This window comes from Tetrao urogallus, assembly GCF_951394365.1.
Source record: "Tetrao urogallus genome assembly, chromosome: 5".
NCBI lineage: Eukaryota > Metazoa > Chordata > Aves > Galliformes > Phasianidae > Tetrao > Tetrao urogallus.
The window spans coordinates 47071720-47089218 of NC_136818.1; the positions used below are offsets into that span (position 1 = coordinate 47071720).

General features: G+C 41.1%; 1 protein-coding gene across 1 annotated transcript in view; it reads right to left on the bottom strand.

Annotated features, from left to right (window-relative positions):
- Positions 1 to 17146, bottom strand: part of WASHC2C (WASH complex subunit 2C) — a gene marked incomplete at its 5' end in the record, with an annotated part of 30964 nt that extends 13818 nt beyond the window's left edge. Inside the window, 20 exons of the mRNA XM_079535588.1 lie at positions 556 to 658; positions 1130 to 1293; positions 2133 to 2249; positions 3360 to 3464; positions 3938 to 4030; positions 5482 to 5615; positions 6551 to 6712; positions 7295 to 7351; positions 8144 to 8213; positions 8857 to 8969; positions 9311 to 9379; positions 10558 to 10645; positions 11168 to 11272; positions 12603 to 12650; positions 13450 to 13508; positions 13908 to 14001; positions 14603 to 14776; positions 15388 to 15453; positions 16770 to 16934; positions 17036 to 17146. Coding sequence (XP_079391714.1) covers positions 556 to 658; positions 1130 to 1293; positions 2133 to 2249; positions 3360 to 3464; positions 3938 to 4030; positions 5482 to 5615; positions 6551 to 6712; positions 7295 to 7351; positions 8144 to 8213; positions 8857 to 8969; positions 9311 to 9379; positions 10558 to 10645; positions 11168 to 11272; positions 12603 to 12650; positions 13450 to 13508; positions 13908 to 14001; positions 14603 to 14776; positions 15388 to 15453; positions 16770 to 16934; positions 17036 to 17146 — 2097 coding nt within the window. The remainder of the gene's footprint in view (positions 1 to 555; positions 659 to 1129; positions 1294 to 2132; positions 2250 to 3359; positions 3465 to 3937; positions 4031 to 5481; positions 5616 to 6550; positions 6713 to 7294; positions 7352 to 8143; positions 8214 to 8856; positions 8970 to 9310; positions 9380 to 10557; positions 10646 to 11167; positions 11273 to 12602; positions 12651 to 13449; positions 13509 to 13907; positions 14002 to 14602; positions 14777 to 15387; positions 15454 to 16769; positions 16935 to 17035) is intronic.
- Between the last annotated feature and the right edge of the window lie 353 nt (positions 17147 to 17499).

Consider the following 17499-nt stretch of genomic DNA (forward strand, 5'->3'; position numbering starts at 1 on the left):
CTGGAAAAAGGTAAGGCCATGAAGCATGTTTCTGGCAACTCTTTTCTTGGCAACCAGAAAGGCAAGACTGGGGAGTAACGTCATATGTGCAACAAGTCTGCTGCATTAAACTTCTTATGTTCAGCTCCAAAGCGCAACCAGACAGGAGCACATTGTGGGTTGAGCTCAAAAGACAGGATAGCATGAGAGTGCTCCACTGAAGGCCAGCCAGCTAGAGCTGAGATACCACACAGATGAAATTCCAGTTTCACAGTCAGCAGTAAATTGTCTGTTCTTCTTAGTGGTACTTTATGGTTTGAGAGATCTTAAAACATCCCCAGAAAGGGCTTTCAGCACAAACCAAACAAGTTTAGTGATGATTATTATGATGATAATTTTGAAATCTCTTTTAGCCTAATATGCCTAGCCTGTAAGAATTCTGTCTGATCCCATTCCAAGTTTGCTAGAACTATTATTGTCTAAAACAAGTTGGGCTTACATTACCTAACAGGAAGGATAACTTATGTGAACACTGTACAAGTATTCTGCATTATTTTTAAAAGAAAGGGAAGATACCACTGAAGAAGCTGAAGGAAGCGTTGATTGGGAACTGAAGAGTGATTCTCCAGTAACAGCATCATCTTCAAACAGCAGTGATATCCTCTGTGATTTTCTTTGGCTGCAGCGAGGAAAAGAATGAAAGTGGAAGATCAATGCAAAAGTTTCAAGGCCCATGTTCTGCATTTCTTTAGGAAGCATAACCTCATCCATAATATGTGATCCTAGATAAAGGAATTGGGTTCCTCACCATCCAAATAATACTACCATCATCCTCTCTCATCTGCATACCTTTCTACAGAACTGAAGATAAAAGAGGTCAGAAAAGGTATTAGAAGCAGAGAAATGAAGAACCCAGTTTGGTGGAGGAATACAATCCATCACAAACCAAAAATTGGTGGAGGAATACAATCCATCACAAACCAAAAAAAAAAAAGACAAAAAAGCCTAGCCAAGTCCAACAAATCCCGCTCACATATCTCTACTTCATCCTCAGCAGCATTAAGAGACAACACTTACAGTGAGTCTGCCTCTTCATGTTTTTAGGACAGAACCGGACTGCTCTGAAGATTTCCCCCCAAAGTATTTTCACCTTTCTTTAGTGATTGCAAATAAATCCTCCTCATCATCTTCCTCGAATAGGCTTGTCTTCTTCACAGCTTTAGCCTGACTGATGGTACTAGATGATTTTGCAGAGTCCTCTTTTCGGTTATCTTCTGAAGGAAGCTTAAGTGGCTTGGAGACATTCCAGTGTTCCTTAAAAACAAGGAACTCATAAGTTTCTTTTGTCTTGGCCAAAGCCACTTTCACAACTTCTCTGTAAGAATAAACAGTTCAGCACCTTGGCAGTCCTTGCATCTATCTACTGGCTTTTTTTTTTTTCTTCCCCTCCATTCCTGCATTATATTCCTGCAATCTGACAGTGATCAGGTTGCACGGAGGGCCTGGCCACCTTTCAGCGTGCATTTGCCAGCAGAATCACGTACATGCGCTTTCCCATTACAGCTGCTCTTAAGAGCTAAGGTTAGTGCAAACTTTCCAGACAAGCTTTTAGTTACTTAGTGCCTCTGAGTTTCAATTAACATGTAGGATGAGACCTCACCTATCTCTAATAGGTGCCAGTCCCTAGGAAGTTTCATCCTTGCATTTCATTTTATCTATCTCTGGACTTTCAAGAAAACTCAAAAAACCAAAACAAACAAGAAAACCAAGCAAACAAAAGAAACTCTAAACAACATAACTGGAACTTTAAATTTTTCTCACCAAAAAATAAAGTAGAAGGAAAAAAAGGTATTTTTTTTTCACTCAATTTTTTTTTTGAGTTTGGCTTGTTGGCAGCAGTGTCCTCCATTTCTTATCAACCTAAATACTACCCTGAAAAATATTGATTCACTTCCACATAATTTCTGTTGCCCAGATCCTGAGTTAATCTGAGCCAAGAGTAAGCTTCCTCAACAGTGAGCATGTCACAGGAATGAGGCAGGCATGGCAAGAGGACACAGCAGTCTGACTGTAGTTCCTGTCTGAACAGCTCTATGTTTTGGCTAGTAGAAAAACCCCGCAACCCATTTCAATCAAGTCTTGCTCTTCAGTACCTCCTCATCACTGCTGAACAATAAGCTGGAGGCTTTCTTGTGTGGCTCTGACTGTTTCGCTTTCTCTTCCTGGGGCTTTTCCTGTTGCTTCTTGGCAGGCACCACACCAAACAGATCCTAAAAACAAACGCCAAAACAACAGAATGAAAATCCAAATTCACAATGGAAAGCTTGCTGAGAAGTCATCAGCATGCAAGACACCATGGCCCATTGTTTCTCAAATAAGAAAGAAGCAATTTTGTGAACACACTTCGAAGATATTTTCAAGCATGATACAACATTGTGGTATGGGGAAATTCAAGCACACAACATCTGACAGATTAGAAACTTGTAAGCATACTGCCAGATTTAAGCATCCAGGTTCTCCTACATCCACCATACAGCAATTCTGCAGCACAGCAACTAAAATAGTGGGGCACAGTTTCTACTTCATAACACAATCTTCGTGGACTATGCTAAAATCCAGAGATCTTACCACATTACAGAATGTTTCACAATCCTACCAGTTCCCTCTGTGCACAGTCCCCATTCAGAAGTCGAGGGAGCTCAAGCAGCCCCCTCCTGAACAAGGGACCATTATCTTGACTTTGCAAAAATTCTTGCTCTTCCATCTCTGAACAGGCCTTCTGTCAGTCTCATGCTAGAACTATAGGCTAACTTAACTCAGGCTACAGACCCAAAGTCGACAGCTCAATGGAGTGTGTGCAGGAGGAAGAAGAGGGTGCAACAGGTAAGAAAAGCAGACACTAATAAGTTTCTAGCACCAACTGTGCTCTGATCTCAACTTCTGCACTAGCAGTTGTCATTTTCACATACAGAAAAGCAAGGGAAAAAAAAAAAAGATATTTGCCAGCTGTGACAGTGGAAACAAGAACTCATTCATGGGTAGACAGCAGAGGCCAGGATAGAACAGTGTTTCCAAGCTCCTATCAGTTCTGTATCTCAGTGTTCTTTAGCTGTTTGAGAGGGACAATGTTCTTAGCATTTAGGTTTAGAGATGATGCACACTGGCTAAAGATACTAAAAAGATAAAGAGCTCACAAGAGTACCTCATCAAATCTCCTCCATGATGCTGTCTGCATGCTCAGAACTATTAAAGAGTGTAAGACGACCAATTTGATGCTCTAAATTTAGTGCTCCATTTATGAGTTCAGATCTTTAAACACCTGAATATTTCCTGCAGCAAGCTGCTCCCATGAACAGACAGGATCAGGAAGTGGTACTTACCTCTTCATCGTCATCAAACAAAGAGAGTGGAGCTTTCGTTGTGGACTTGCTGGTGGGGAGCGATGTAGCTTTTGATGTCACGTTTTTACTTGATGAAAACAAATCCTGCACAAACCAGTGAAATATCACTACACAAGGCAATGCTACACACTTAAGAAATGGGAGATCTATGTTTTTCCTTTAAAAATGTTCAGTGTGTCTGTGAAGTCAGAATAGATTGTCTTTCAGATACACCAAGTACCTAAAAACTTATGGTGATTTCCCTCAGCTTTGCAGATTTGTTACTACAGCAAATCAAGGACACAAGTCTAAACACAGTCTGTCCTTTGTAATTCTTGTTCTTAATTTGCTGCTCTTTCCTTCCCTTTAGATTTCTAATGCTTATGTGTACCACACAAGTTCAGTCTTCTCACACTGGGGAAGAAATAATCAAAGATCTCACCCTCAGAGAAAGTTTCCAGAAAGGCTGGGAGCAGATACATAGTGTCAGAGTTCACAACTGTGCCGATAAGTGGAATAAAGTCAGAATGACTCAAATTCCAAAGATTTTTGCAGTCATTTATTTCAGAGATACTCACTTCAGAATCCTCCTCATCTGAGAAGAGGCCCCTTTGTTTCCTTTGAGGTGTCTCAGATGAAGGCTTGAAATCATCACCTGAAGATGGCTGACTCTTTAGGAAAAGAAAACCACTGCATCAGCACCTATTTGGAGTCAGTAAGGGCAGGCACACTATGACCTTTTCAGGGGGCATGCTGCTGACAGCAGTCAAAAGAACAGGACACAGGCTTGCCATCCATGAGCTTAAGTCTCATTTGCTGTGTGAGCAACACCTATGCAGCCAGAACTTTGCAAAGGTCCCCTCTCCCACCATCTTCCTTCTCAGCAGAAAATACGTGCAGTAATGCATGCCAGTCCTCATTTTGAGTCAAAGGAAAATGACTTTTAAGCCATACTTTAAAAAAAAAAAAAAAAAAACAGTTTGTGCCAGCCATCATTTCCTTTATTAGTACAGCATGGCCCAGGCCTGCCACCAGCTATACTGCCATTAGTGTCAGAATGATTCCAGACCCAAACACTACTATCAGGAAGGCTAAGTTTAAAATAGCCTTCACTTCCTGACAAAGCAAGAGTGGTGCTGCTGAATCAGTTCTCATCCTCTCTTCCAGGAAAAGAAAGCATTACAAATCTGAACAAACTGGAGGTTCTCCCATAACCTCTCCTGCTTTTGCACTGCATCAGAAACAGGAGCTGGCTTTCAGCTTTGTGCTCAAGTGCTTTTCAAAAGTCAGTATGGATAGAGTCCTACAACAATTGGTATTGTACATCCCCAGCACTGTATGCTTCTCATTGTGGAGGGAAAAGAGTTGCTGTAGCTCATTACATTCATATACTGCTTAGACAGCATGTATACAATGAACACATACAGTCTGTGTTACAGAAACAAAGAGCATCACCACTTGCCCCAAGACACTGCTCTGAAAAATAAAATTGAGTGTGCATTAGGAAAGTCTCACAGCTTTATGCATGTGTCCTCAGGACAGCATTTAAAACTTTTGGTAACTTAAGAGCTTTCAACTGAAAAGCTGCTTTTTGAATGCTCAGAATGTTGTATATGCTTAGGTAGAAATGTGACACCCACAATCCTGTCCCAAAACATATATAAGTAATGGGTTACCACTTAAGTTCCTGTCAGAGGTTTGTGTAACTGCAACAGTCTGTGCGGTACAGAACGATGACACCAAAGCTTCTTAATTCAGGCTGGCTTCTTTCCAGCAATGAATTTCCTACACTTCTGTTGTTGTTGTTTGCTTGTTAAAGGTTTTGTTTGTTTAAACTAGCAAAGACTTCTCATTTTGCTCCCAATTCAGTTCTACTTTAAAAAGATTCTCTAATCATTTCCCACAAGCAAAAAGCCTTAAATAAACTCAAAGTTAGAGAAGCAAAAGACATTTAAGGGCTCCTGAAACACTTAAGGAGTTCTGGCCACAAAAGACCCTACAAGTCCAGTTCTGCCAGAAAAATATGGCACTTCCATACTGTTTCACACAGAAAGATGACCTCAGACACAGTAATTTCTTTCTCCTAATACCTTAGCCATACAACCTATTTATATTCCATTACCTTTTTTGCTATGGCTATCTTCTTTTCACTCTCGGCTTCTTTAGTTGTGCTAGCAGCCACAGTAGAAATGGCAGGTTTCTCTTTGAATAAGTCACCTTCATCATCATCATCAAATAGGTCAGTTGCAGATTTGACTGCATTAAGAGACAAAACAAATAATGTAATGAGTAGAACAGGACAGCACAGACACTACTGAACAAGAGACAGCAGTCAAAGATACTGTGCTCTCTTTTATAAATAAACAAGTATACACAATCAATGAACGTGCAGATGACATAGTATATCCGAGAGCTTGGCTTATGCTATTATTATACTAAAGCAGGAAAGAAGATTCTCATCCTACCCTGGGCTCATGTGGTAAACTCCGGTGGCACGGATCTCCAGAAGAGATCCTTGCCCATTGGTAGTCAGCTCTTAAATGGGTCTGGAGAGGTGCAGCCAGGCTCCACCCCTTCTGGCAGCACAGGTGGATTCCCTTCACCTGTGCTCCCTTGGCTGACTCATTTCTCACCTCAGGTGATCAATCAGAGGTTCAGGCCCTGATTCACCAGTCCCCATACAAAGTAGCAGAGACTTTTAAGGGAAAAAACTAGGCAAGCTCTTGAAGTGAAACAGAGCATCAGTGACAGACACTGTAACCAACAAGCAGCCAGTTGGAGTCTCATTGAATGGCTACTTCTAAATCCCTCAACAAAGCATTTTACATTAGTTTGGCGCACCTAAAGGTCAAGTGCCTGTCAATAGGTGGTGGTGAGCAGAGGTGCTCAAAGCTGCATGACCTCAGTCTGTACTACTTTCCTGCTTCAAGTCTGAATACTGCCTTTGAAGCAGAAGTAACATCCTAAGAGAGAAAGGTCATTGGAGAGCATGTACAAATAAACCAGCCCTATCGTTCTGAGGAAAAGAGTTACTAATAGAATAAATATTAAAACAAACACAGACCAAAACAAACAAAAACCCAACAAAAACCAAGTCAAAAATAAGTCCAGCGAAGGACTCAGTGATTCAGACAGTTTGAACTTCAATGATCTTTTACATTTAACTTGTCACTGCACAGATAAGGAGGTACCTGGACCTGGAGGCTTTTTAGTTGTTCCCATGAAGAAGTCATCATCATCATCATCAAAAAGAACAACTTTTTCAGGTTGCTTAGGAGCTTTTTCTGTACTCTGTGCTGCAGGTTTCTTGTCTTTTTCCACAATTACAGAGGAACTGAAGACATCACTCCCTCCTGCAGGTCAGATGGAGGAAAAGGGATCCACACAGTTACCACAGCCAGAGTTACTGAAAAGCTACTGAAAAAAGTTCCTCCTGTGAAAGTTGAACCAGACACACAGTTTCCATCACAGCAATACTTAAAGCATTCCTGCAATGTCTCATCAAAAGCACAAGCTTCTGCTAACCCACGAAAATATGATCAAAATTAAAAGATAAAAATGCATTTCCCTCTCAGAGTATGAGTCAGAGCTGTGATTGAGTGCACTGCAGACATAAACAGCATATTAGTATTTAAAGTAATATATATTCTTAGGAGTAAACTAGTGTAAACTCTCCAAGCTACCAGCTGCTACCATTTATCTCCCATCATTGGCACCTACCTTCAGAACTCCTGCAGAACCCTGATTAAACATAAAGCATGCTGCAAGTTAGGCTTAGCACAGCAGAAGCGCCTGTGTTTGTCATTAAGCATGTGATCATCAAGCAGTGCAGTGCTGCTGAGCTTTCATAGCTTTCTTCTTTAAAAGCTCCCCAGTGCGCTTTAAAGAAAATGACATCTTGTGCATGAAGCAATTTGCTATTGAATGAGTCATACCTGGGAACAGAGACACTGCACCTGCAGGAACTTTCTTTAAGGATTTTGCAGAGATTGCTGAAATCACAGGAAGTACAATACAATTGGATGCACTCACTTTACACTATCAAAGCCTTTAGAACTCTACCATAGAAGTAGGAACCTGAGAGGTGTTCTGAGCTCCACATTTTGCTTAGCAGCCCAGAAGTCTTTAAGATGTTCTCTTTGAACTTCTGCTTTTTTTTTGCAGATGCACGTAAGAACAGTCTAGCTTACTGTAATCCATTAAAACTTGCCAATGAATCTGAGGCTTACAAACACAGTTTGCATCCACACAGTATTGTTTACAAGGGTTCACATTCACACATTTGAACTACTTTGATACAATACAATCAAAACAAAATGGCTCAGTCTCTAAACCCACATCTGAAAATTCAATAAGTACAATGTTTCAATAAAAACTGCTGCAGTACAGAACAAGTGCTCATCAGACTCCTCAAGAGTTTGGATATACAACAAAATGAAATGTAGATATTCAAACTGTGAGGAACAATCTCGACCCCAACAAAATCCACGACTGGATCCCACACAGTACTCCTCAGCAACAGAAACCCAGCATACGCAGTGAGCTCTGCCAACATCAGCAAGGATATTTTGTCTGCTCCAGGAAGACAGGTACATGTAAGTGATCACAGTGAACATACAAAATTCAAGGAAAACATAACTGCTCTCTATTGAGATTGAAGAAAATAAGAGATTTGAAAACAATTGCTACGCCAGAATTCCTAGTTGGAAAAATTATGTTCCTGCTGTTGGCTGTGATAAATTACAGCACAGACAGAAGTAGAAAGCCAAAAAGCAGGTTCTTACCTGCACTGATAGAAACTTGTTCTTCTTGCTCTTTTGAATCTTCTCTCGGTGCTTCAGCAAAAAGATCACCCTGGGAGTAGACAAAAATGCAAAGGAGTAGTGAATTTGTCTTTTGTAGGAAAATACAGTTGCCAAATCTTTCGTGCAGAATATCCAATCAATGTGTGTGCTGTTTCTTTAGTTATAACTAGGAACGCTACACCCTGCAAAGGCAATGGCTTGGCTACTGTTCTGGACTTCTTCCAGTATCAACTGCATGATAAAAATCAGAGGTAATCATCTTTTTTTTTTTTAATACACAATTTTTCTGTCAAAGCCTTAAACCTCATTAATTTTTAATAGAAATCTTTCTTAAAGTGAACAAACAGCATAATATTTAGCTCATCATCACAGATAAAAGTGAGGTACTGAGTACACAGCTGGAATCAAAACCTCTCTAATGTAGTGCCAGAACCACACTTGCATTTCTAGCAGCACTACCACAGAAAAGTAGGCTCTGTGCCAAAGGCAACACAAGTACCTCACTCACATAGCTTTCTTTGTCCAACAGAAAGATACACTGTCCCATTATATTTGAATGTTAACAAAAAACAAAATGTTGTTTCTTCTCTCTGCCTTCCAGAGTTGTTGGGAATTTGTGGGATTTTTTTGGTGTTTTTCTGTTTTGCTCTAAAAGGACACACACATCTCCATCTGTACTTTAGCATTCTCACCTCATCATCATCAAAGAGACCTGTGCCACCACTGAAGAGACCACCCTTAGAACCAAATGGTGTGAAATCTTCATCAGTCAGCTTAGGAGGCTTGAAGATGTCATCTTCATCATCTAGAAAGCACGAGAGACAAGACTATTGACTGAGTTTCAGGAAAGGGAATAAAGAAACAATCAAAACAAAAATTAGTTTGATTCCACCCCCTCTCTCTTATAAACTTGATATGTATGGAGAAGCTGCTGTAGATCTCTCAGGTTGTTTTTGGCTACTCCACAACATTACATTTAAGGTGAAACTCTCACTGGACCTGTTACTGGCCATCTTTTGCACACACACAGAACCTCCTGAAGGACACTCACTGATATCCTGCCTGTTTCTACAGCAAATACCATGTTTTCTTAAGCAGTATCTTACAATTCAACCAACTGAAGAGCAAGATAGGAGGAAATCTTACCGTCTGATGGAACTTGAACTTCCTTCTTTTCTTTTGGAGTTTTCCTTGATTTGACCTCTGGTGACAGTGCTTTAAGAAGAAGAATTCAAAGTGTAAATGAAATAATCTATCTTTACTTGTAACCTGTGCTTGACCTACGATAAAAAAAATCTCAAAAAGTAATTTAAACAAAATATATCAGCCCAGTAAAGCAATTCTCTATAGTACAAGCTCTAAAAATGGCACTTAAAATTATAATGGCAACATAGTTGTTCATACTGTGACTAATGGTGACTAGTATCACCCGAGATGTCAGAGAGAAATACAGCATTACAGATAGTACAGATCCCACACAGGACCTTGGATGTCTTTGGCCACATATTATGCCTTGATGGAGTTACTTAAGAATAAATTTTACTCCTCTCTTTCTCATCGCTCAGCAAGGTTATTTCAATTAACAGAAGATTAGCCTGTAATTGAACAAGTTAAGCTGTTGAATTTTACATTCCAATATCCAAAATCCTAACTTGATAGTTCGAATCAAGCAAGAACAAATAAATGTACTAACTCTGAGAGTAAAAAAGACAAATACAAGGCAAAAGCAAGCTCATGAGCACTCTAGAACTTAATTTCAGTTCATTTATGTTCAACTGCTGTTTTGCTGTAAGAATAACTACATGAGAGCGGCCTTGCCATTTGAGATTGAAGTAAATGAAGTAATTATTTATTCTAATATATCAGTGAAAACAGCAGGACTGACAAGTTCCTCAAAACACAGCATATTTAAGCCAAATACAGCAGCAGAAAAAATAAACAAAACCATGTCCCATGAAAGCAAACTACTTCTTGAGGGCTTTTTCGAGCTCTAAAAAAGACCACAGCAACCAGTGCTTTCACATACTTGCCTTAAATAGGGGGAAGGATATGTGGTCAAACGTGCAGCTGTTTTACATACTGATGGAGAATTAGAGTTAAGAGAAAATATTTACAATAACATGTGCATCTGAGAAGTGATGTGTCTCATCTGAAAGCAATGAGTTTTTTCAGCAAATTCCAATTCATTCCTATAAGTTATGACCAAAATGTTTTTCAGAGTAGAAAACAGTTACAATAGTGTTTTTAATTCCTCCTATTAGGCCTTCAACTAATACATGCTAAACAATAGATTTGTGTAATTTCAAATACTGTTACCAAATTCTCTTCTCCAACACCCTCAGGAGTTCTCCACCATCTCACAACCATTCATCAAAACTTAAGAGTTAACTTACACGAACGCTCTTCCTCCTGTTTAACTGGTATTTCTCCTTTGATTCGGGCTGCAAGCTCATCTGCAAATGACGTTGGCCTTTTCTTTTTCTGAGGGGCAGGGGCAAATAGCCATATAATTATTCTACTCAATCCCAATGCCAGTTTGAAGTACTTGCAATTATGCAATCATAAATACAGTACAGCACAGCCTCATTTATACAATTTCCTATTTAGTCTTCAATAGAAAGGGTAAGTAAGGATTTTAAGAAGGCAATTAAGAGATTGTGTGCATCAAAGAAAAGCCATTTGTAGTCCTTTATGATTATAAAATTTTTAACATCACCTGAATTAGGGAATATAAGAAACAAGAAGTATTTATCATACCCCAAATAGAACAATTTCTTAACGACATTTAAAGCCGGTTTTGATTCCAGATTAGGGTGCAGGAGTCCCCTAGCTTCAAGGGACGAAGCATGAATAATCACATTGAAAGAAGATTCTCACGGGTCCTCTCTACCAGGTATACCCACTTCAGGTATCCAAGAGCTACCTCTATAATCACAACCAAAGACAAATTTTTCATGAAACAAGCTCAAAACCTATCCTCATGGAGAGGCACTAATCACTTACAGGTCTTGTGGTTTCCTCAAAGTCTCCATCCTCATCTTCTTCTTTTTCAGAGTCAAAGAGATCACAACCATCATAATCATCTTCATCACTCATCTGGGCTGTCCTCTGAGAAAAGAAATAATACCCTGTTGTCCTCTCCTCAAGTTGGCATACAAAAGGCACGAGTAAAAATTTCTGCCTGCTTAGATAAAACGTTCAGAGCAAACTTACTGAAAGGATGGAAACATTCAGCCAGTTTGGGGGTACTGAACAACTTTTGAGATGTAAGGAGAGAGTGCCTGTAGCTGCAAGCAACTAGTTGTGTTCTCTAGTACACCCCCGGGCTGCATCACCAAACGCTAAGCCTGTGCTCACAAGGAGCATGCACTGAAGGTGAAACTCTCACTGGTCCTGTTACTGGCCATCTTTTGCACACACACAGAAAAACTGTTTGAAAAACTGTTCTTCCGGTCCTGAATCTTCTCAGACTGAGGGTCGCCAGCATAAGCCTCTTTTCCACTGAGGCCTTTAAACATGGGTGTATAATCAAGATGCTATAATCGCAATATAGTTGTTTAATCAACAGATATCAAGATGTTGTAATCACAATATAATCGAGAGAATCAAGCAAGGTAGACAATGATCACAAAGAGAATAAGTGGAAGAGCTTACCATTCGGCTGAGCTCACCAGAAGACACCAAGAGAGGGGATCTCCAGAAGAGATCCTTCCCCTCTCGTAGCCAGCTCTTAAATAGGTCTAGGAGGGGTGGAGCCAGGCTCCACCCCTTCCAGCAGCACAGGTGAATTGCCTTCACCTGTGCTCCTCTGGCTGGCTCATGGCTCGCCTCAGGTGATTAATCAGAGGTTCAGGCCGTGACTCAGCAGTTCCCATACAATGGGCAATATTCCTTCCCCTTGGCAAGGCAGCTACCTATTCCCAACAGCTGAAATTAGATTCGAATTTTTCAACCTAAGCATTTCTTTTCCCCTTTTCATTTGTTATCCAATTAATTATGCTTTTCAAATGTTTCACACTGTTCTCATCTTTGATTTCAGGTCATACTCAGATTGCATTGTTCCTTACTTCCTGTATCACAAATTCAGAATTGTAATTAGACACAGTAATCCCTCGGAAGCCAAATTCTCATGGGGCTGATTCTTTCAACTCCCAGTGCTCCAAAGTTATTCCTGAGAAAAACACACATCATGCAGTGCCACTGAACATATACTGTGCATCTAATGATGGCTGACAAGCATGCTCTAAAGCCCAACAAAGGTTCATACATAGTACATGCCATCTGGTCAGGACGGCCTACTCATAGAAAGTTCTACAAATCAGGCTTAACCAAGGCTTTCAATTGCTAATTATCCCAGGCTCTGATCTCCTCTTTTTTGCATTCTCACTGTGTCTCAAGCAGAAAGTCTTTCAGGTTGTACCAGGGCATATAATTATACCATCTTTTGGTCATCCTCACTCGGGTTTCCAAATTCGTCATCTGATTCCTGGAACACAAGAGACCCAAAGACAATTATCACACATTGCTTTATTCAGTGGTCAAAGGAGTGGGCTCAGAAGTTCTAGACTTGCTTAAATCTGGATACTTTCCATCTCCTCACCCCAATCAGACCACATAATTGTTTGACTGCTACTGAACATCTTTCTGAAGAGGAACTTACTCAAGTTTCATTAACTTTGCCAAGTAAACAAACTTCATCTGACAGTGCATTCGAGTAACTAACTCAAAAGGCATTTAACTCTAATTGAGCAAAGATACCAAGAGTAAACTCCTGAGGATAAAAGCAGTGCTTACACAGCACAGCTACAAACCACAAATATTCCAGGTAGACAAAACATATCAGAAATTGACAGTCCAATGCATTGGATTCACGGGGCCAAGCCTGGAGGAGAATCATTGAAACCTGTTTGAACTTATTCCTGTTAGTTCACAACCCATTCTTTGCCACAGTAACTTACAACAAATTTGTCAATTCTTGAATTCTCACACAAGAATCGAGTTGTTTTGCTTCACAAAGTGAAATTAGACTGAATAAAACATTTCACTTTGAAATATTCTACTATAGCATTAGTTAGAGCCAGTAACACATTACTCTCCTGAAAGGCTGCAGAGAAAATTACTCCATAAGAACAGTAACAGAAAAGCAAATTTACCACAACAGACATAAGGAGACACTGCAATATTGTTTTGAGACTCCAAATGAAAAAGTGAGGCAGTTAATGGCCTCACATCTAAATAAGGACTCATGAACACTTATGCAAAGCAGCTACTTTTTCATTGCTTACCTCTTCATCCTTTTCTTCACTGTCAAGTACACTTCCACGATCACTATCAACTGATCCTTCTATTTTAGATGAAAACAAAAGTTAGGATCAGACATGACATCTCTACACAGAGCTTGTTGGTCACCAGATATAATTACTGCAACATTAAAAGCTTTGTGATGAGAAATAAAAATCAGAAGGATAAGGGTGGTCTGAAAGAGCTTTGTAGGCTGCTGAAGTTCTAGCATTCTGTGTTTCAAATACACAGGGCAAGACTTACGCACAACTCATTCACATATTGGAAAGGTGGTTGTGACAGCATGACTCAAGGTTTTCTGTAACTATTTTCAGTATGTACCCAAATAGGCAAAAACAACTATGCAGTATGTCACAAGATATTTAGTTAAAACCAAAAGACCAAAGTTTCAGATTAGGAATTACTTACTCTAAGAGAAATCAAAATTTATGCAAGCACATACCCTCACTAGTCAGATCTCCAAGGCCAACATCATCTTGTTCCATGAACTGCTGAGAGCCAATCAGGTAAGGTAAAGGTCTGTCAATATAGAGATCCTAGAAAGAGACAACATCAAGTCTTTCTGACAGCTAGGCAAAGCTCTACATTGCTGATGAAGACAGAAGTCCTACAGCCCTTGTTATAACATGAGAAGGATACAAGCTTATTTCAAAAGAGTCTCAGAAACATTCTTCAAGTGATGTGGGCCAGTTGAAATTCCCTCTTGACACTATCTCTGTTTACATGGTCCCAGTATGTTTTCTAGATGATATCTACCAAAAAAAAAAAACCTTGCAAATTCTATCTCTAGGATTCTTAATTACTAGGACAGTAAAAACTGACTAAAAAAAACCATGTCATTTAAAGGTCTCATTCCACCCAGAACTCAGGTAGTGAACTTCCCAAGTTCACTCCCATTCAATTAAATCTCTTTAGGGCCACCACTCATCAATGCTAACCCAACTGCAAGATAAGCAGGCTATTAAAGAAATAGCTCAGCACACAGCATTTCAGTTTTACATATAGTCACCAAATCTTCTTTTTAGGTAAATAACATGAATTTGATAACAATATAATATTACTGCTGACAGAAATGAAGAGCAAGTCCAATAAAAGAAACACAAATCCAATCCTCCCAGCAAAAACAGGTCTCTGTACCTTTGGTTCAAGTATCAGTTCTACCCTCTCATTACTTTCTTCCTCTTCTGAGTCAGAGTTGCCTGCTTTGATGTCTAGCTGTTCAAATGCACTGTCCAGAACTTGCAACCCATAATTCACTGCTTCTTGTATTTTGGGGATTAGATCAGCTTCTTTCTGTTCCCGTGTCTTTTCCTTCAACAGGAAGAATATTGTCATTGCATTTTACTCAAGATTCAACCTCACTGCAACACGCATGCAAAAATCTGATTTCAAATTAGTATGATGAAAGTCTTTCACTGTATGCAAGAAAAAGATCTTCATGAGCTTTGAGGGTTGGTTTTTTGTTTTGGTTTGGTTTTTTTTCTTTGACTTAATTCACCTTTTTCAACCCTATAAACTGACACGTTTTAAACACCCACACTAACACAACACTTTCCTTTTTGTGCTCCTTCACAGGAACCTTTATGTGATAATACACCAAGACTATAAGATATATATAGAAAGCTCTGAGTTTTCATTCCTGGTAATTGCAGTCATATTCTACTAATTCACAACATTTGAATCCAGAATCTTCAATTCTTTTCCTAGAAAAATACACATAGCTGTTGGAAAATAAACGTCTATCACATTACAATATCGAAACTGGGGAGGGGAAGACCCTAAAAGATTACCATATGTTGCAGGAGCTTTCAAAGCTACTGTTAATGTTGTGTTTGAATGACATACACCATAAAGAGTAAAGACATTGTGAAGAAAGTTAACAGTTTGATTTGTAAGCACTCATGTAAGATGAAGTTAGCTACCTGCTCTGCTTTCTCCCCAGCATCTGTTTTGGCTATAGATTCTTCCACTTCTTCATCGTATACTCGCTAAAAAAGTCAAGGAAGATTAATGAAATAAGAGCAACAAACTGTTACAAGGGCTAAATCATGCGTATCATCAACAAAATAAAATTACAAATTAATTCATGAGATATTAAAAAAGCCACAGATGATGCTAGGCATCTTCATAGCATCCTTTCACGCATTGCAGCTGTCATGAAGGTCCTACCACGTAGCCTCTCAATCCAACTAAGGTGATTCAAGACCACACATGACATTGCAACAGCAGAAGGCAAGCTGAGCATTTAACCCCTTTTACAGACTAAGTTAATGTTAAAGCAAAAACAAACAAACAAAAAAAACCCCCACAAAATAATTACAGCACACAGACTGTTTTAACTCCCTATTATTAAGCTATTTTAGAAGCCTTCAAAAGTAAGCCGAATTTACTTATTAGTTGGGTTGTTGGGCAGTTGGGTTCTGTTTTCTAACAGCTTTTCTCTTCCTTTCCTGTTTGCCATTACAAAGAAAGGTCACATCCCTCCCCAGCCCTCAGCATGTTCTGGTGATTGCTCTATCCAGCACTTTGAGCACTCTCTTGCAGTATCAGCTACAGTTCGAACCTGCAAACCTGAATCCAGATCTCTCAAAACATAGGTGGCTGTTATCCCCTCAGAAGAGACAGATCTCTCTTGCTAAAGTGCAACCTAGAAGTGATGACCGTTTTCCGTGCACTTACAATTGAGCAAAAACAATCTAAAGCATCCAAGACTTAAAATGTTTGGTACAAAATCATAGTCATTTGACTCAGAAGAGACCTTTAAAAGCCATCTAGTCCAACTCTGCTGCAATGAACAGGGACACCTACAGCTCCATCAGGTGCTCAGAGCCTCATCCAGCCTGACCTTGGATGTCTACAGGGGTGGAGCGCCCACCACTCTTTGGGCAACCTGTGCCAGTGCCTCACCACCTTTATAGTAAAAAATATTTTCCTTTTATTCAATCTGAATCTCTCCTCTTTTAGTTTGAAAACATTTCCCCTCGTCCTTTCACCACAGATCCTGCTAAAGAGTCTGCCCCCTTCTTTCTTACGGCCATTAAGCTGAACAGCAAAGGTAGGCCAGAAGAGAGATCATAACACTGCAAATAAATACCAGTAACCCAGATCTTCAGCACCTCATCCTCTGCCAGCATCTGTCCCACGACAGCATTATTGCTCCAGAGGAGACACACGGCCTGAGCACAACGCTGATCGAGACAAAGTGCTCGGTAAAAGCTACAGCTGGGGGGGAAGCCTAAAAACCCGGCAGGCCGTTACAGCTCTGCGTGCGGTACAGCCGCGCTCCCTGTGCGCGCCTACTCACGTTCTCTATGAACTGCGTGTTGGACAGCATAAGGAAGTCGTTGAAGACATTATGAAGGCGGCAGTCGGCGGCTTTCGTCTCACTGATCAGCCCGTCCACCTGCTTCTTGATCTCGTGGGTCCTGGAGATGGTTTGCTGGGAGAACTCTTGCAGGAAGCGCAGGAGCTGCGTGGGACGGGAAGCGGCGCTCAGGGCGGCTCTCGGGGCGGCTCCGCGCACCGCGGGCGCTCACGCAGCCGAGACCGCGCAGCGCAGCGTCCGCTCACCCCCGCGTCCGAGGCCAAGGACCAGCTCTGGCTGCCCTTACGGATCTCCTCGAGCGACCAGGGCCGCTCCCACATGGGCGCCGGCTCCGCCGCATCCTGCGCGCCGTTCATCTGCGGGAGAAGAGCGGTGAAGCGAGGGAGAGACGGGGCCCAGCCCGACCCCGCCCGCCCGTGCGCTCACCCTGACCGCGGGCCGCCCCGCGCCGCGCTCCCGGCAGTCAGCTGAATGCTGTCACGTGATCCGCCGCAAGGCGCTGCGCGGCACGGCCCGCCCCGAAGCCGCCGCCCCGCCCGGCCCAGTTCCGTGCGGCTCTGCGCCACGGCCGGCAGGGGGCGGGCCGGCGCCGCGTGCGGGAGGAAGACTGCGGTCAGGGCCGCCTCGAACCCCCTTGAAGCATCCTGACAGCTCTGCATCTCGTGTGTTCTTCAGTACAAGTGAATTAACAAGAAGGAATATAACAGTA